Genomic DNA, 21,897 nt, shown 5'->3' on the forward strand with positions numbered 1-21,897 from the left:
ATGGAAAAACCTTGCTCGTAATTCGTCGCTCGTCGGAAGAACGATGACCCGTTATTTCACGGTGTCCGATTCTTCTCACACTGAGAGATTCTTTTTGTTTTATCTTGACGTATTCCGGGTAGACGTATGTTGTAGGTAGCGGCAAAGGTCAATGCGAACATTATTGTTTATTATTGCAAATCTACGTTTGTTATATTACGTTATATACTGGTACCATTATGTTGCCTAGCACCCGTGCCGGTTATATTTTTCCTTCTTCTACTTCGTCTAATTTACATAGGTTGTTTTATACAATTAAAAGATTTTATCAGACTTCTAAAATTGTACTTAATTACTGACCGACCCCCTCCATTCAAAGTCATCTGATATAATATATTACAGACTACATAATAAAACAATGGGTAAATTGAAATGCAGCCTAATTTGTTGTTAATTTTGTTTTCCATTACACATATAGTTATTAGTTAAGGTACATAATGTAATAATAGTGTATGTGAATACTGTAATTATTATTTAGTTCGACAGTCATTGTAATTAGGTGTCAAAAATAATTTAAAAACAGGAGCAAATGAATTTTACAATACGTTCCACTCGGTATTATATATTCTTTTTCTCTTTTATTTAAGATTATATTATTTTCTTTTTTATTCATTAAGATTCTTTAGTATTTCATTGTTTCCATTTACGTCAAGATAAGAGGGTAATCAGTTTTGGGTGGTATGTTTTTAACTCTTACCTCCCGATAATTGGTATTATACTTGGTGGTATACCGATAATTGGTATATATACCTCCCAATTAAATTGGTATTTAATTGGTATCTTGGCTTAGTGGCAATGAGAAGATAAAGATTTAAAATATTTAAAATGTTAATCAAAATATACAGTTTTTTTCAGACCAAAAATTGAAATTACTTAACAAGCGAGGTATCAAATAAATGTTCTTGAAAAGATGATTTAAAAAATATTGGTTTGTTCCTTAAAATTATATTAATCAAAAATATATTTAAAAGTTTAACATATATAGTTTATTAAAATAATATTATTTTATTAAAAAATAAATATTCATTATTATAAAATAAAGATGAAGATTATTTATAATAAATAAAATTTAAAAAAAGAAATTAATCTAGATTAATTGTTCCAACTCGGTACTAAAAAATAATTTACAGAACAAAGACCTCATGAATAACGTATTCAACATTTCGATATGACATAAGGTATGTTGGCGCATTAAATTTTTTAATTTGCGAGAAATTTAATATAAAATGTAATTACATTGGACAAAACCATTTTTGAAACTGAAAAGGACGTGGTTTTGTACAGTATTTTTCATGCGAAAACAGAATACTTATTCCAAAATATTCTATCTTCTGACTTTTTCAAGTTATCGTTGATTAAATTTACATATTTTATTTCCGCAGATGGGTCTTCAAGGACCAAAAAAAATATTTCATGAATTTTATTTCTCTTTCTTTCAGAAGTTCCTCATTCTTTTGGACTGTTTAGCTCTTATTTCTTCGGTTCATTCTCTTAATAGATATTTTTCTTTCACCTACAGAAACCTTTAATTTATAAATTTTCTTTCTATCTTATTTTCGATTTAGACAATCATCTTCTGTAATACTGAACTTTTGCAGTTCTTTAATCTGTTTAATTGGCCACTTTGACCTTTATGATTTCAAAATTTATTAAACATTTGTTTTTTAGCCTTGATTAATTCATTCGGACCATGTGTCCGAATTTTAAGTAATCGACTTAAAATAAGTAGATTAAATTAAGTAGATTTTCTATTCCAGTTATATTTGTAGTTTCAATGCCGTACAAGATTATTAGTCTTATAACTGTGCTGTAATTCCTTAATCTTCCATATATAGAAATGTACTTTTTATTGTAAATATTTTTTGTGTAAAAGATTAGTTCTAATTTATGTTTTTTTTTGTTTCAATCACTAGTTTATCTGTTCCGTTTCTATTAATTACACTCGTCAACATAATTTGAAACTGAAAAGGGTGTTCTATATAGTATGTTAAATGCTGAATCTGAATAAGTATTCCGAAACAACCCATCGGATAACTTTCTTAAATTACAACCCCTTAAATCTATTTTTTTCATCATTCGTGGAACAAACAATACAAGTAAGTTAGTACGTCTGTATGTTTGCTTATTCACATCTGATTTATACTGTGATGCATGCTGTAAACCTATATTTGATACATAACAGTCAAGTGATGTCATTTCGTATCAAGTCAGACATGTTTAGACACGTCAGCGAGTCAAATAATGAGTAATTCAATGGGATGAAATTTTCTTCAGTAAGGTTCAGCTCTTGGAATGACTTGCTGCTGTGTTCTTAGTTGTGGTACTGGTTGTATCGTACACATATTATAAAGATTGTTTTATAAGCGAGCCATAAATTTAAAGAAAGATTTTTATGACAGAAAAAGTTTGATATTTTTTATTAAACATCAAGATTTTTTAAGGTGTGTGTGGTGGTGGGTAGATGCGTGCTTGTGAGGGTGTGTATGTGCGTGAGTAGATGCGAGCGTGTGAGGGTGTGTATGTGCGTGCGTGTCTTTCGCGATGTGTTTATTGCACTCCATGTTGAAACAATTTTATGAAGTTTTTTTAAGTAATTGAGTATTATAATTAAGTATTTCTGTAATATTTCTGTTTACTTTCATTTATTAAAAAAATTTGAATTTTACAATGAATAAAAATCGGGCTTGTAGAAGATTATTACATTTGCTGAGCTACAACGAGTAATTTATCACCTCTTCTTATAGAACTAGAACAAATAAAGATTTTTTTAAAAGTATTATAGTATAACGATGGGGAAGCCTTTAAATATTTCACTCGGTTTTTCTGGATAAGTGAAATAAAACAAATAAAATAGAATAGGTCTTTATCTCTAATAATTAAAAAAAAAAATATTTTAAATATAAAATATCTGTGACCAAAATCTTTTTAGGTTTGACTTACAATAACTTCATTAAATGGCCAAAAAAAAACAAATAAAATTAAAAATATATATATATTAGTAAAGAGTTTAATTCTGAGAAAATCGATATAACTATGTTTCAAGTAAACCTGAAGAAGAAATTTGATTTATATTAAAAACAGAACTGACCGAAATGAGGCAGTAAAATATTGTATTACGATTTTATACCGAACAAGAGTAGTTTCAATATTGTAAAATATCTAAAAACAAAAACTATTTATTAATAATAAATAAATAAAAACCTATTAAACCTTAAATAAAAACCTCTTTTTATGGTTATTTGAGATATGTTGTATTCCGAATGGGCAACGCTGTAAATGGTTAGTAAATGTAATTTCTTAATGAGGTTTACCTAAATATTTTGTTTTTTCATTCTCAGATAGGTTATTTGATGAGATTTGTAAAACTAATACTATATTTCGATTGCTTAGGGTATGGTGTGTTATGATTTGTCTGAATAATATTCAGTCCGGTAAATTTCTTATTAGGATCGGTTATTATACTTAAGTGATTTCCAATCACTTAGATTTCTTTCATTATGTAATTAGAAGGAATTATTTTTGTGATTGATTAAGATCGCATGTGAGTTTTTTAAACGAGATTATACCTATTTGTTGTAGTTCGTATTTGATTTTGATTTTTTTTCTTCAAATTAAATCCATCGCTTTATAAACAAACAAATTTCCATCCTTTTTATACTAATTTTGTTTATGATTTAGTATGCTATCAATTTTGATATTATAATTTCGTACAAGACAATCGTAATCTATATTTTAAACTTTATAGAAAGATACTGAAACAAGTTTAGGATTTAAGTATTTAGGATTTAGGTTGATCATTTTGAATGGTCAGGTTGTAACAATTCACTTATTCAATTTAGAAATATTTATAGGAAAATCACAGAAACCTGTAGAATGAAACAACTTAGTACACATAAATAAAATTTCATAAAAAGATGGTGGTTCCTGTATTAATATAGAGTATTGAAGACTGATTGGATTCTCTCCAGGAGGAAGAAAAGCAATACAACAGCAGTGAAGGTAAGCTTCCTGTAGGCTGTAAGAAGTTACATGTCATGAAATATAAGATATTATGAAATACGTAAATGTTTGAAACTTTTCAGTCAGAAATAGACAGTTATTCAATAAAAAAGTTATTACACCAACTTGAAGAAGTTGAACGAGTAGGGTTTAGTTCGTGTATATTTCAATTCCTTAAAAAGATATCGGGAATTCGCGATGGAGATGACATCTAAAAATATTCAGATAGGCCTTACTTGTGATCGAGTAATGAGAAAAAAAAACAGAAGTAATAACGAGCATATTTTTTATTTCGCTTTTTACTACATATTATTCGTCGTGGGTATGCTATATTCTTTTACGTCAAATTTTGTTGGTATGAGTGATGTTTATTTTTATAACCCGTGCAATCAACAACACAAAACTAAAGAAACTGAATTCTTATTTATACTTAATGAAAATCCTGGTAAGCAATTTCTGAGAGATTTTTAATCAAACTCGACCAATCATATTAATTATTCGAACGGCAGGAACCAAAACGGTAACTAAGTAACCTATTGGTACGCATTGTATTACATAAATAAATAGTTTACCTACTACGATCACGCGAATGGTATGGAAAATTAAATACGCTGTCACGTAGTTTAGAGTCAACGTGTTAAACCTTCAAACTCGTCAGCTATGACTAACGCATTTAGTACAGACTAAAATAATGAGGTAAGCGTGATTTCATATTATTTCGTTCTATATTCAGTCAATAATAAAAAAAAATCCTTTCAAAGCCTTATCCATATATAATGTTCTGACCGATTGATTTATCAACATATAGTTCAAATCTCAACCTAGGAGGTGGATTTTGGAGAGTACATTGGTTTTTATAATGTAACACTCTCTAAGGAAGGATTTTGGAAAACTCCATTTATTGAGGGGTGGAAAAGGAGGCAAATTTTTTAATGAAAATTCTATATTTCAAGTAAAGAAGGCATTACAATAATAAAAATAGGTATTTAGACCCTCCTCTGAAAATAAAATTATATGTATTTCACCATTTATCAGAAACCCAATTTAAGGGATGGCAAAGGAGGACAAAAATTTTTCTTGAAAATTCTGTGTCTTAGGAACTGAAATTTTTACAGTAATAAAAATAGGTTTAGACATTTAGACATACACTTCTTTGAAAATAAAATTATATATATTGCATCATTTTTCAAGAATCTAATTTAGGGTGTGAAAAAATGGAGAGGGCAAAGTTTTTCATGAACTGTATGAAGCGAATGGTTGGTATTTAGACTCTTGTTTGGAAAAAAGAGATACATGTTTCATTATGTTCAGGAATCAATTTGTGGGGGGGGGAAGGAGACGGACCAAAATTTTGTATGAAAATTGTAAATCTCAACAAAATGTAATGTGTAAACTAAGAGATGGCTCAGGTCAATTTTCGTTACCGTTTTGTCGTTCAATTTGGATGCAAAATACTGTTATTTTCTGGCTCAACTAACATTCAAACTAATTTTCCATTATGCTGACTAAAATATCAACTTTTAAATTATGATAGAATTTTAACAAAAATCTAACGTTTCTTTTAAAACTTTTATTCTAAGTACAAAATTAAAATACACGCGAGCGAAGCCGCGGGAAACAGTTAATTAAATATGTATCAAAGTACTTCAACAATTACTATATGATGAATTAAAAATTACTGAACAAAAAAAATGGTATTACTTTGTCAAATATTTCTCATCAGTTTTTTTTTCAAGTTTAACTTAGTTTTACTAATGGTTTAAGTAAATTTTCGGAGTTCGCAGTCTTTTTAAAAATAAAATTTGCAAATACTGGATTCTATGCAAATAAATTTTTGTGTATGAAATTGCCATCTACCTTGATATTTTCGTTAAAGTTAAAAAAACCAGAGCTAATTTCAGTTAACCATTATGGCTAATAATGGTTAACATTAATATTTTAAATTATGTTAAAACATTTTCAAAACTAAAATAATTATATACATCCTTTATTATAGGTAGCCTACTGTAACGTTGTTTGCTATAGTAAAAAAAAAAAATAACTGCATGTTTTGAAAAATTACAAATTTTTTTTTAGTTTTCGCTTTAAAATGTCTGTTGAATAGTGTGTTTACGATAAATCATAATTCTACGCGTAGTTTGTTTCAGGAAAAATAACACTGAATAACGTTTTAGATTCGTTGGTGTTCTACCATTTTTCCAAATATTAACAGATTGGTTTAAAATGTTATTATACTGTACATATCATTTAAATTTATTATTCAAATCGTTGTAAGACAAACAAAATAAAATTTTGGAACAAAAATATTGGTGAATCAAGTGGAAATACAGACTTTAAAACATTTAATTAATAAATATGTGCAGGTGTGAGTGAATAGTTTTTTATTAAGTATTGCAGTTTCACTTATAATAAATTATGAAATGAATAATATCTAATTTATATTATTAAACATCTCGGAATCATCTGAAGCGTATAATTGAAACGTAAAACCGCGATTTGTAGAAGCTTTGCTAAGAATCGGACTTCTAGTTACTTTCTCTTAGTTTACAGTTGATCTACTTAACAATTATTGTCTGTTATTATTACTATTATTGTTTGCTCAATTGACCTTAAGTTTCTGCGGTCCATCTAGACTCTTTTTTTCGGTTTTACTTTTCACTTTTTGCTGACGTGTTTTATAAGTAAACTATTTCAATTATCCGTCGTTCCTTTGGTTTAGATCTTGTTTAATAACCGGTTAAGAACAACGATTCAAAATTTCAAAATTATAAAAAATATTTTTAAAAATTGAAAAAAAAAATGGGTGAATTTGTTTGAAATTCTATTTGGTTCCTTTTTTCCTTTTATATCTATTTTTTCGATCCTTTCTAAGGGAATAGATCTAATAAATAAGCACAAGTCGTGAACTTATTCTGAAGATAATTCTTTAAATTATGATAAAATGTTCTCCGTGAAAGTTCTTTCAAACTTTATTTCTCTTTAATTTTTTCCCTCTAAGATATTTTACTAAAATCTATTCAGAACTGGCCTACACAAAATTTTTTCCCGAGTACATAGAATCTGAGGGTATATAAAAACTCAAAGAATTACTCTTACAGAAGAGAATTCAAAAAACATATTTTTTAACAAGGAAGAATTGAGTCTTTATTAATTTTTAAAAATAATCTACTTTGATTTTAATTTATGTTGAAATAAACTCATCCGAGAAATTTTATTTAATATCGTACTTGCGTGTTGAGAGAAGAAACATACATCAACCGATTGAGTAATTTTCTTCAGTTTTGTTGTAATCCACATATTTGTTATGAAAAAATTGTATCCCTAAGGTAAAGGCAAAGAAAATTATGTAAGGTCTTTGACCTTACTCTGAAGGTTTTTACGTTCAATCCGTTTGCTAATTTTATCGTCGTACGATTCGATTCAATAATTCTAATTGATTTTATTTATTTCTCCACTGCTTCACGAATTAGAAAATTCATAGCCTCATTAACAAAGATCTGCCAGTTCTCTCAGTTCTACCATGAGCCACCTCAGGGTGGCTCATGGTTCCTACCTGTGACTTTTCCCTCAGATCAAACCTAATGTCTTCCCAAAGTCATATATCTCGTTCGATCGGGTGTCCCAACTAAACCCCCAGCAGATACTCTTTCGTTCACCACTCGCGTGATGTGTCCCGCCCGTCGAATTGATTTTTAATCCGGATTCTATTTTAATTTACGCGGCTCAAAATTTTCCTCCACTGCTCAGTATATTTATACTAAATACTTTTTTAGAATTTTATTCTCAAAAACCCTAAAATTCCTTTCATCCACTAACTTCAATGATCATGTCTCACAACCATTGCAACAGGTAAAATTATTGTTTTATATATCATAATTTTAATCTTTTAACTAGTAATCGAGTAATAACTTAATAAAAGTAATCGCTTAATAACTTAAACACGGGTTAAAAAACGCAATTTTAATTGAATTTATTATTAGTAAATGAATGAATGTAAGTGGAAAAATGTATTCCTTTCAATCATTCATCCATTACTCCCATACTTGAATATTGTATTTTTCTATATTATAACGTATTAAATATTGCATACGTAGACATGTGTATAAGTGAATAAATAATGATTTTATTCAAATCGTTATTGAGTATCAATAATGATATTACAAAAAGCGTGAAAGATCTTGAAACTCTGGTCAGAATGGTGCAAGAAGTAAGAGAAAAGACCGGGCTTCATTTCAATAACAAAAAGACGAAGATTGTGACGACTGCAGACGATAAGAATATCTGATTTAGGATTGGCAGCGAGTAAATAGAGGTGGTTGAAGATTTTGTGTTTCTAGACTCAAAATCTACTTGGATGGAAACTACACACTTAAAATTAAAAGACATCTACCAATTGGTATGGCTGCCGTGATCGGAATGAACAAAATGTGGAAAAGAAGGAAATCAGCTTGAAAACAAAAAGCAGACTGTCTAGCGTAATTGTATTGCGCTAGAATTGTATTGCATCCCATGGCTTTGAAACATGGACTATCAAGAAGCTGACGGGTGAAAAATTGACGCTTTTGAGCTCGGATGTTGGCGTCGAATGCTAAGAATCCCGTGAAAGACCAAAATAACCTACAAAGGAATTTTAAATAAAATCAAGGCCGACCAGCAACCCGGTTGGCTGGATATCATTAAAGAAACAACCAGCAGGAGTGTGACAAGCTAAGAAATCGGTGGAAGTGGAGGATCATAAACTATCAAGTGACTGAGAACTGTACTGCAATTGAACGATTATTAAGAAGAAGAATTATTGAGTATACCTCAACAAATTACGTCAAGAATGGATAGGTGGCTACTACACAGATAAAAAAGGAACTTTACCTGCATTTATTTGAAAGAATTTTAAAAAATCATCGGAGCAAAAAAAAATTTAAATCCATCTTAATTTAGAAATATAATAATCATATAAAACAATAGTAATGAAAAAATGTGATGGTAGTAAAAAAATCTATTTTTAATTTTTTAATAAAATAACAATTTCATTGATAATTAAATTAATGATTTAAAATGATTATTCCGTTATTACAGTGGTAATTTTTCATTAAACAATAAATATTACATTACAACAGTAGTGTAATTCACTACTGCTAATGCAGTAACAGTAACTACTGCTGCAGTGTTATACTCTTGAGAGGCTCTGCGCAAGAAGATCGACTTTTCGTTTGCAATTCTTCACTATTTTGCTGTCAGAAACGCACTGATTTCCAGAGTACAACGCACTGTATACGTTCAATTAACTAGTAGCCCTTACCCACAATCATTAAGTTTCAACTCGCTCACCACTGTGACTTAATGCATAAACGCGTATGAAAAATACACCACTACACATTCAACATAACCTCAATTTTGTTTCGATTTTAAATTGTGCGTAACTCAACCAACTTCATAAAATTTGCACATGCACTACGTGAGATATACTACTTTAGCATACCTAAATTTCATTGAAATTTATTTAGTAGTTTTGGAGATCTTTGAACCACTAAATTATATATATAGGCTTGTATGTGTGTGTATATATATATACAGGTGATTCAAAGAAACGGGAAATTTTGAAAGTTGTGTTGGTAGCCGTGGGTGATTGGTACTACTTGATAAGTGGCGCCAGCTTCTCTAACCTAACCTGCCATTTAGTTGTCATGGATCCTTAGAGTGGTGCGCAACGTGCATTTGCTATCATAGCGTTTTACAAAAACAATGACAGTGTGGAGGGAGCGCGTAGAGAATTTCGCCGTCATTTTAATCTGGGACGGCACGACCGTGTTCCATCAGCACATGCAATTAAAACATGGATATCTAATTTTGAGGAAACCGGTTCGGCAATGAAAAAGAAACATCCAGGCCGTGAGCGAACCGTCCGTACACCACAGAATGTTCAAGCTTTACAAAGATGCTGTCACACGAAGTCCACATCGGTCAATCCGTCGTCTCTCAGCATCTTTACAATTGCATAGTTCAAGTGTTCGAAGAATGTTAGTGAAGGACTTGCAATACCATCCATACAAGTTGCAGATCGTCCAGGAACTGAAACCGAACGATGCAGTTGTGCGAGCACAATTCTGTAATGTAATGCTTCAGAAGATAAATGATAATGAAGAGTTTGTTCACGAACTGTGGATGTCAGACGAAGCGCATTTCCACCTCAGCGGATTTATTAACAAGCAAAATTTCAGATACTGGGCACAAGAAAATCCTACGCAGCTACACCAGCTTCCGTTGCACAGCCAGAAAGTGACCGTGTGGTGTGCTATGTCATCTTACGGTGTTATAGGCCCTTATTTTTTTGAGGATGACAACGGTCTTGCGATTACAGTGACGTCGGCTCGTTACGTAGCCGTACTTGAAACCTTTGTTGTGGAACAACAAAAGAGATTTCCACCAATTCTTAACACAGCTTGGTTTCAACAAGTCGGAGCAACATCACATACTGCACGAATATCGATGGCAGCTGTACGGCGATTGTTTGGACAACGTGTTATTTCACGAAATGGTGACATTAGATGGCCTCCCAGATCGCCTGATCTCTCAGCTTGCGATTACTTTTTGTGGGGTCACCTTAAAAGCAAAGTGTTCCACAGTAGACCTGCTACAACGGAAGAACTGAAGGCAAAGATCCGAGAAGCAATTGCGGAAATTCCAGTTGAGATGTTACGTCAAACCATGAACAATTTAACGAAGAGACTTCGTGAGTGTTTACGTAGAACAGGAGGTCACCTGCAAGATGTCATCTTTAAAAAATAAAATAAAATGTATGTATCCTAAAATGGCTACATTTGAACAATTACATGAAATAAAATTCATTTTCTAAAAAAATTTTTCATTAACGTTATTCAATTTTTAAAATTTCTCGTTTCTTTGAATCACCCTGTATTAAGGAAATCCCAATTTAAGTGAATGGTATTTTCGTATTCTATCCTCAATACCTCAAAATGTAAAGAAAATCCATTTTCACCCCTCTCTTCCACCATGCGACCGAAAGTAATACCGTACTTTTCTTTGAAAGTTCGGTAAAAACGGTGTTATTAAATTATTATGCTCGTAATGAAAATGTAAGTGTTCTTAACGATAAGAAAACTGATTGCAACAGTAAAGTTAAAAAAAAAAAAAACTAGAATTTTTTATTATTTAAAATTATATTTTTTTATTTTTAGAAATTTTTTCCCATTTTAGTATTTTACCGGTTAGCTAATTATGACAGAAAATTTTCTTTTGTATTTTCTACTAAATATAACTTAGTTCACTTTCACTCTGTTCTCTATTAAAAAGACAGTTGCACTGTTTTATTATAATAATGGTTACTCGTTACTTCATTTCCTATTAATTATTGTTATTATTAAATAATGGAATGACTAGCTTTTATAATTTTATTTTTAGCGAAAATAAAAACATTGTAATAATTATTAAGTCTCTTACAGATTTATATAAGGAATGATCATTAAAAGGAATGATCGAATATTGATAAATATAATAAACAAAGATAAGATTAAAAAGAGAATAAAAGAGCATTAAATTTAAAAAAAAATAGATTATATAAAAAAATTATGAAGAACATGCATACAATTAGGAATTTCCAAAGAAATAAAGCAAAACTGTTTAATCAATGTGTCATACCATCCGTGAGATACGGATCAAAAACACGGCTATTTATAAAAGAATTATTAGAAAGAAAAAAAGCTGATTTGGACACCACATGACTTCCTTGTACGCCTATTAAATTACATATTCACATTTTTTTAAATGAAAGGTACATAGAATTTTATTTCATCAATAACTTCTGATATTTTCATTTTTTTATTTTTTTTTTATTTTTGTTGAATTATTATTTATTGTAAAAACATTTTTGCAATCAGAGGTTAATGTATCAACATATTTAAATTTTAAACAAACGTTAAAAAATGGAGATGAAGCCGGATTTGAACCGATGTGCCTTCCCCTTGTAAGATCTAAATATTTCATTAATTAAAGTTTTATTTGCTTATAACTGGAACCAATGAATTAAGTACCACTTATGATATATATGGTTGAAAAATTCTCAATTAGGGCTTATTACTGCAATTAAGAAAAAGCCCAAAATCCAAAAAAATTTGGATTTTGGGCTTTTTTTGGACATTTTTGGTCCAGTCGATTGCAATCAAACGGGGAGGTGCACAACTAGATGTTACAACAGTTCTGAATACAAAATTTTAACATCCTATGGCTAATCGTTTTTGAGTTATGCGAGATACATACGTACGTACGTACGTAAAGACGTCATTTTAACTAGTCAAAATGGATTCATGGATGGTCAAAATGGATATTTCAGTTGAAATCTGAAAACCGACATTTTTCGCTATCACAATACTTCTTTCGCTTCGTACAAGGAAGTAAAAATGAAAAAGGAAACAAAAATAACTAAAAATAAAATCATAATTCATGATGAAAGTGAAGCTAATAAATAATCGGGTGAGGTATAATTCTGGACTTGACTGTATGATATGAAAATAATTTATTTTTTAAAAGATAAAAAGTAGTGGTTTGAAACGCTGCTTAAATGTAGATCATAGAAAGTTTTCTATGAATAAGAGCTTATGAAGAATTTTAAGTTTATGAAGAAAGAAGATGAACAAATTAGTTGGGGAAAACAAATGGAGAAATTTTGATTGATAGTAAATATAAATGGGTTTGGAGGAGGTCAAAGAAAAGAAAAACGGTTTTTTCAGGATTTGTTTTGTTTGGTTCATTATTATTTTACTAATTTTAATTATTATTTACTAGTGAATCTAACGCGAATGTAAAAAATTACTATGCTGTATTAGACTAAAGTAGTTAACATTTCTGCTCCTTTTTTCATGATATTGAGTCATTATTATTAAATTTAAATTAAAGTCACTAGAGCTTACTTTGATCCTTACAGAGATAATTTATATAAGTCTTTTTTAAGATTATCTCTCTCCTTAATTCCTCTAACGATTAAAATAATTTCAAAAATATTAAAACATTTTCTTAGTTGTTGCTGTTAACATATACGATAGCTGGACTTAATACTTATAAAAGTTAACGTAAAAAAATGTATATTTCACAAAAATCTAATCTTTCATTTATTGTATTATTGTTATATACTTTCCTCTGTTATATGTATATATATAACGTATTTTTACTTTTTGAAGTTAAAATTTTAAACAAGATTTATGCCTAAATTATTTATTCGATTAATTATTTTCCACAAAGACAAATAAAACCTACTCTCAACCATACAGCTATACAGCTTTTATAAACATTAAAAAAATCTATCCAATGTAATTGCTGTAAAATTGATTATTTTTTTGTGTTTATTTTTGTAAATCGGTACATTTTTATTATGCGATTACAGGAAAGCGAGTTTGAAATATGAAAAAATTATTTGGTATAATTGCCATCTTTATTTTAAGATTATTATATAAAAATTGATTATTTTCCTTTGTTATAAACGTAAGCTCGTTTTTCAAAGGTAAGGTGGACCAGATCTACCTTGGGTGCAAACATTATTACTTTGGTCATTACATTATAAAGAAACTAATCAATCCCTTTATTCATTATTTCCCTTTATTCTAACATTTCTTTCAGAATTTTATTAAATTATTTTTTTTTTTTTATTAAGCTGACATTCGTAATCGAATCATATCAGTTTACATTATCAACCAAATTTTTTGTATCATGTTCTTTTCATTTGTTCATTTATTATTTAAAAACTTTCTATTATAAAAAAAAATTCTCATTCTACGTTCAGTGTATCATTTTGTTCCTTTATATATTATTTATGTCTTCTATATTAGATTATATAGGTCACATTCACTTGTTGTTTTAAGCTTGATTGTTCTAAAGGAAAGTAAATCAGTATTATTTTTCTTATTATTGTTATAATTATATTATGCTTTCATACATTGTCTGGTTTTTTTACTTTTCAGAGAGAAATTAGACTATTAATAACGGTAATTTAAATCCAGGTGGTGGAGTTAATCTTACAAGTATGAGCTAGTAGTTATGAGAATAATTAAAAATATTTCTTACAATTTGTATTTGCGTGAATGTATGTATTTTGGGTACTTACGTATTAACGCCACCGCAGCTACAGCTTTATTTAAAAACAAAGTAGTCAATCGGATTTCGGTGGAAAATGGGCCGATATAGAGTTTAACATAAATAAATAAATATTTATTTTATAAATATAATTTAACCAAACTTAACCTACGCTCGCTTCGCTCGCTAACCTTGACTAATTAACACCGTAATGTTTTAATATTTATTTAATAAACACAAAAATTACAATTATTTATTATTTAAATAATCAAATTGCAATAATTACTGAATTTATTAAATAAATACTTAAAAAATTACGGTGTTAATTAGTCAAGGTTAGCGAGCGAAGCGAGCGTAGGTTAAGTTTGGTTAAATTATATTTATAAAATAAATTAATATAAATAACCATTTATATTGTGTTTTTAATGTGTTTCGGCCCATTTTCCACCGAAATCCGATTGACTACTTTGTTTTTAAATAAAGCTGTAGCTGCGGTGGCATTAATACGTAAGTACCGTATTTTGTACACTTTATTCAGATATAATATCTTTAATGTAATAATCAGAATATCCGAGTTTACTTTTATATGTATATAGATATACACAGAGTGATTCAAGAAGAATTTAACAGATTTTCAGAACCGGTGAAAATAGATAAGAAAGTTCATATACAAGTAAATGTAGATTCGGTAACATCGTTATCGAGTGTCGGCTGCGAAAGATTTGGCCCTGATTTCTGCGTCTTTGATAAAATTAAGCCAGACTAATTCATGTGACCCAAATTAAAGGGTAAATTTTAGTGGTTTAGTACGAAATCTTTCCTGAAATTTGGGGGAAAAAATTGGTCCGAAATTGTATTTTTAATTGTTTACACATTATTTTATGTTTAGAGTAAAATAAGTTTGTTAAATTAGCAATATTCATATAAACGTTTTAAACAAAGCTTGTAGAGAATGTAATTCTAAGTAAAATGATATGAATAAAGTTCATAGAAACTAAATACAAATGTAAGAGTTTCGAAGTTTATTACAAAAAAAATCTGATGTGGACACCACATGACTTCCTTGTACGCCTATTAAATTACATTTATACATTTTTTTTTTTTAATGAAAAGTATATAAAATTTTATTTCATTAAAAATGTATAATATTATTTCTTTTTTTTTATTAAATTATTATTTATCGTAAAACTTTTTTTTACAATTAGGGGATAATTGTTTAATAAATCAATATATCTAAATTAAAAAAAAAAAAAGTTAAAAAAAAAGGAGGTAAAGTCTGATTCGAACCGATGTGCCTTCCCCTAAGATCCAAATATTTCATTAATTAAAATTTCATTTGGCTATAACTCTGGAACCAATGAAAATAAGTACCACTTATGATATATCGTTGAAAAGCTCTAAATGAGGGCTTATTACTAAAATTAATAAAATGTCTAAAATCCAAATTGTTTTGGATGTTGGGCTTTTTTTGGACACTTTTAGTTCATTCGATTGCAGTCGAAAGGGGAGGTGCACAACTATATGTTATAAGAGTCCTAAATCCAAAATTTCAACATCCTACTGCTAATCGTTTTTGAGTTATGCGAGATACACACGTACGTACAGACGTCACGCCGAGACTAGTCAAAATGGATTCAGGGAAGGTCAAAATGGATATTTCCGTTGAAATCTGGAAACCGAATTTTTTCGCGATCGCAATACTTCCTTTACTTCGTACAAGGAAGTAAAAATATCAAAATATGCCAGACATTCGCGAATCATTCTGTTTTATTTGTATCGATTTAAAATTTAATAACCGCTGAATCGATTTGAATGATTCTTATATCAATATCTCTATTAAAATGTGAGAATGGTTTTTATACTACAGAAGTAAAACAATTTAGTGTAGCTTAAACGGATAGCGTGCGTCGTATTTTACAAATTTATGTTTTTGAGTAGTAATAACTTGTATATCCGATTGAATTTTATTCTGTGTAATCTTTCCACAAATGAAATTTATTTAAAAAAAAGATTGGATTTTATTTACGTATCTCATATATCGAAACTAGTTATCAATTATTTAATTTTTTTAAACGTGATATCAATTTTGTAGGTATACGAAAGATGTAGTTTTTTGTGGTGAGCAGTATCTGTAATCTATATGTATAATTAAATTTACAACTGTAAAATTAACTGAAACACTATCATAATCAACAAATCTTAATTCATTTATTTTCTGTCCTTGCCTAATTTATTTCATCTTAAAATAGTTCTTTTAAACTTTATAATTATTTTATTATTCCAATGAATGGTCTAACTAAATTTCACTAAATTTTCCTGATAACTAAAATGATATAATGCTACCTTGTTTGAGTCTGCTCAAAGTTCATTCTGTATAAGAGCCTAAATTCAAGAAGCAGTTACAGTTGTTGAACTGTGACTGAAATCTTCCTTAGGTTTCCAGTTTTATGATTGGCTCTTAGCCCCTCTCCACACCCAACAGAATTAAAATAAATGTTTATTGTATTATCCGATTAAAATTTGCACGCCTAGGGGCAATGATAAGTGCAAATCGGTTCATTGCCAGAACGGATGTCATTTCGGGCCCAGGAAGGCTATTTCTCTGGCCAGAATTCTCGGCTTGTGTCATTCTAAATTGTTGTATGAGACGTCTCGATCTTGCTTTGGACTAGATCTACAATTTCTATCATAGAACAGATGGCTTTCAGTCTGAATTAGGTCCCGTGTGGACCAGTCGGCTCGTGCTTTCACCGGCCCGATATTCTGATTGTATTCTGAAATAGGGTTATTCTTATTGTATGAACAATAAGAAAATAATTCAAAATGTAATCTTTCCACAACAATACTTGTCCGTATTTGGTCGTTCATCAGTCTACCTTATTTTTTAAAGCTCTACCAGGTTTTATAGGATAATTTATAATTTCAGCGCATTACTTTTCACTTTCTTTTTTGCAGGAGGAAGTACGGCAAGAGACTGTGAAGAACCTCCTGACCCCGGCGGAATGGAAAATGTTAGTCGGCTCTGAAGAAACAGGTAAAATATTTCTTACCAAAATGTTTACTGTAAAAAAAGAAAGAAATTATTATAGCTTATATAAATTTACCCTTCGAAAAAAAATCAGTTGTATAAACTACTCAATAAATTACTTTTATATTAACTTTTTTTCTGAACATTGTTCATACTCTTACATCACTATTCTTTGCGTTTAATAAAAAGATTGAAAAAAGTAGATGGAATAAATTTATCCTGTAGTGACTTTTTGATGTAATTTACCAATGTATGTGTACATTAAGAGTTATTTTCATAATTTTTGTACACTGATTATATGATAAAAATCACAAGTTACTCCTAAAAATAATACAGCCATCCTAACTGTTCTTTGAATTATGGTCTATTGTTCAACTGATGGTATTATTATTTCTGATGGTATTCCCATCGTCGTATTTGTCTGTACATGGATTTAGTGCTGTAGCAACGTTGCTAACCAAAAAGAGAAATCGATTGCATGTTACCGAACGCGGCGACTTAGGCTGATTTTAAGTAAATTTGAGACTGATATTAACAAACTTGTTAAAGAACATCAGATTCATCCTTCATATTAATGTAAGTGTAATTTTTCAATTGAAACCTTTGTTTTAATTATTGTATTGTTTTATTGAATATGCTATCACTATTGTTGTTATATAACTATAGATACAATTGTAATTTTTTGTTTTAAAGTAATTTTAATAAAAATAGTTCCAAATATGATTAAATATTAGTTTTAATTGTTCTCATTTAAAATGTAAGTTTCAACTCAGAAATAAGATAATAAACAAATAAAAGAAATAAGACGTTTAAAAACAATAATTGTAGTTGCTGTTTTTATGAGTGCATTTTCAAAACAGCAATTGCAATTATTATTTTTAACAGATAGTAAGTTTAAAGAATTTGGGGATGCTAGAAAAAGTTTGATTCACATTGTGGCCACTTTGGCGAAAAAGTTTGAAAAACAATGTTTTAGACAAATGTATAAAGTATCTAATTAATGTATCTTTTTTTGTTACATAAAGCGTAAGCACACTGCTTCTGTTCAGAAGTGGGAAATTCAGCAGTCTAAATTTAAAACATTTTTAAATATAACCGATTTATTTTTTTTTTCTTAAAAGTTTTTCTGAGCTGAAGAAGAGGTGTGCAATCGTTTGTGCTTCTCACCAGGAAGTTGGGTACTAAGGTATAAATAAAAGTAAACGTGATAATCAATTGTTTGGTTTACGTAGTACTTTTTATTTGTTTTGAAACCAATATAATAATATTAATTAAACCATTTAATTAAATCGCTTAAAAGTACATTATTATTTGTTTAATTATCTTAATTTAATCTGATATTAAAGGTAATATGAATCCGTCGCAAAGTCGTTTTAAATAAATTTTCATCAAATTAATCATTAATAATTACCATCCCCTTTTATAAAAAAAATGAGAGTACCTTTTCGTTTAGTGTGTGATGTGGTCTTCTTGGTGATAATCTCATAACCCTTATTTCTTATCGCCAAGGTTTAATGGAGAACGGTAATTGCATTTTTGGCAAACAAATCTTATGGAACTCTTAGAAGATAATTCACTTTTAGATAGAGTGCAGATGTGGTTTTACAATGATGACGCACTTGCCCACTACTGTCGTGATGTGGTGAATCGTTTAAATAATACATTTAGTAAGCAATAGATTGGTCGAAACGGACCAGTAAAATGCCCATCTGTATCTCCTGATCTTACACCTGCAGACGTTTTCCTTTGGGGTTGAATAAAGTCGTTAGTCTGTTCCGCTTGTATTGGCACAAAAGAAGAATTGAGACATCGTATAATAGAAGCTAGAACCACTGTTATAAATAATTATGATGCTATTAGATGTGCCCGGCTAGCATAGTTTCGCCGAGCTGAACTACGCATTGAATAGAATGGCGGCGACATTGAGCAACTGCTTTGAAGAAATGTTTCAGGCTTTATCAAATAACCAATTGGATATTTAACAATTTTTTAAAAAAGAATGTGATTTTTATTTTCTAAAATCTATCTTTTATACATATTTTTTTTTGTTTGATTAGTTTTTCTATCTGTTTTCATTTACATTATGTTCAAAAATTAAGGAAAATTTTTCTATTAAATCATTACTTTTCCGAACAATTTCGTGAGTTTTATTTCTAATTAAAGTTGAACTTCTCATCTGTAAAATTAAACATTTTTGTTTAATTTTACATCAGTTTTCTCAAAATTAAATTTTCTACAAAGTTAAATAGCAATGATTGTTTGTTTATTGGTAAATTAACAAACTTCTTTTACTACAGAAAAAAAGTGTATTTTCGACAAAGCTTTTTATATTTTACCCCGTTTTTCTAAAAACCTAAATGAACTAAAGAACTGGAAGCACTTTTATTCAATTTCTTAGATCATAAACCACAGGAAACGCCAAATTTGTCCCTCAATTTGAACCCCAAGAGCTTTAGTACGGTTTAATTTCACAGAAGGAGCAAAAAGCAGGGCTAAATGTTTCGCGAGCCTAAATTCGCTACAACCTACGTTTATATGAATTTTTTTTCTTATTTTTGTCAGTAGAACCATTTCCCCAGAGATTTCCGTGCAATTTGAAATCATCTGTAAATACAATAAACAGATACAATAAACAAATTATGGTAATCCTTAAATAATTTTCCAAGTTAAACAAAGGGAAATGAAATTTAGCAAATTTTCCTATCTCAAAATGATCTGTTTTGATGTGAAATGTCTTTAAATTCACACCGAAACATAGCTGGTACCAGAACAGAAATTTTTAGCGTAATGAAAAGGTTATATCATCCTGCCTAAATAACTCCCTTACTATTAGTCTCCAGAGACGTAAATGCGATATAATTTTATAACTTATATCATCAGTTAGCCGACAGAACTTTGAGTTTGCGTCACTGGTGAGCTGGTTGGTGGGGAGGGGAAAGCGCAGATCGGCCAAAACTGGCGCTCTCGCCCATTTCCATTCAGTGTAGCTCACAACTTAGACGTGATAGAGTGGTGATTCGTGTGTTTGTGTTTAGAGTTTGTCGAGATAGATCGGTTTAAATAATAAGTGTATTTTTGACAATATTTATGTGTAAAAAATTAAAGTAAACATGTAAAAAAGTAAAAAAATTCGATATGTCAGCCTCAGCCCGCGCAAAAACCAGCCAGAAAAATCAATTATGCATATCGTTGGAAAGGGGAGGTTATGGGCCACGCACAAGGTACCCCAATGTCCGGTGCCGATCGAGCGAGACTGTTTCGGGAGCGTCGCAGAGTTGGCATGGTGCACTCACTGAAGTACAAAGACGGCGCGAGCACCTCTTCCGCTTCTTATTATGCCTTATGTCTTTTACTTCTCATATCACAGACCAATGTTGAACAAAATTGTCGTCAAATATTAGTCGAAATAAATATCATGTACCATTTAGTGTCTGTTTTATGTTAAAATTAAATTTAGTACGTAGTCAATGTCTCGTTTTTATTTCAATCCGATACACTAAAAGTGACTCCCTGACATACAGACCGACCAATTTATCTGTAGAGTTGGCCAAATGAAGGAACTAAAATGTTCCATTGGAGACTTTCAACTTTTTAAAAAAAAAAAAATACCACGGTGGCTCTCCCATCTAACTCTACAGATAAGATGGTCGGTCTGTAGCTCGGAGGAACGTCGTCCAAGGTCTGTACTGTTTCACGTTAAACGAACGGTCGTGTGCCCCTACACAGCCCCACCCGAGTTTTTCGTATGATATCATCTCTCCCGAACACTTGGGAAATAAATTCAAAATTGCTTACCACTTACTAAGATGGCGCCTATTTAATATTTTTACTACTTACAATAGTAATCAAGTCCAAATGCCAAATGCGGTTTTCAAGTAGTAATAGTTTCATTCGAAAAATAAATCTTTTTGAGGTGATCATTGGCCAAAATTCTGTTTTAAAGTGTTTCTCTATTGAGGAGATATTTAAGAGGTGCTGCAATAATCTAATTTTGAAACTAGCTATGAAAAACATTAAATGAAAGTCATTTTGACAATTTTACACAAAAGTTTTGTTTATATATATATATATATATATACAAAATAATATACTTGTATTTTGTATATTCAGTATCACAGAATTTATTAGGTACAACCTTTTTATTTAATATAATATTACTATATATATATATATATATATATATATATATATAAATATATTTTCCAGAAATAATTTATCGCTTAGAACGTGAAGTAGCAATTTGATACACACTTTGATGATTTAATATAACAATTTTTATCTAGGAGAATCTATTGATGAAAAAATAAATTAATATTTATTTTTTTAATACAATGAGAAAATTGACTTGCAACTAATAAATTAATAAAACGATTATGATGTAAGACTGCGTTATAGATTATCTGTTAATTTTAATGAATTTACAGTTAATTTTGTAGAGTTAAATATGTATCGGTTTAGTTAATTTTATTTATCTTAAAGAAGTCACAAAGTCTTTTAAATATTAAACATCAATCGGTTAATTTTAAATATTAAACATCATTTTAACAATATTAAACATATATCGGATGATAACTTACGTAAGCTGCTTTAAAGACATGTTCGTACCCATATGAATTTTCATAGGTTTTTTTTTATTTTCTGAAAAATAAAATAATAAAGTTAAGTCATTCGTTGTATTGCTTTCTCTTTACTTTCACTTAAGTTTTTTTATATTTATGTCTCAGTTTTGCGGTTAAATAATGCGACAATATTGT

At 29.6% G+C, this 21,897-nt stretch overlaps 1 protein-coding gene across 4 annotated transcripts in view; it reads left to right on the forward strand.

Moving 5' to 3' along the window:
- The window catches only part of LOC142321503 (A disintegrin and metalloproteinase with thrombospondin motifs adt-2-like), a 181,510-nt gene that overhangs the window by 67,188 nt on the left and 92,425 nt on the right, over nucleotides 1–21,897 (forward strand). For all 4 annotated transcript variants that reach the window (XM_075359638.1, XM_075359636.1, XM_075359635.1 and 1 more), the window contains exon 2: nucleotides 17,071–17,149. In XM_075359638.1, coding sequence (XP_075215753.1) covers nucleotides 17,125–17,149 — 25 coding nt within the window. In that variant the 5' untranslated portion in view covers nucleotides 17,071–17,124. The remainder of the gene's footprint in view (nucleotides 1–17,070; nucleotides 17,150–21,897) is intronic.

The sequence above is a fragment of the Lycorma delicatula genome, chromosome 3 (genome assembly GCF_047948215.1).
Source record: "Lycorma delicatula isolate Av1 chromosome 3, ASM4794821v1, whole genome shotgun sequence".
In the NCBI taxonomy this organism is placed as follows: Eukaryota; Metazoa; Arthropoda; class Insecta; order Hemiptera; family Fulgoridae; genus Lycorma; species Lycorma delicatula.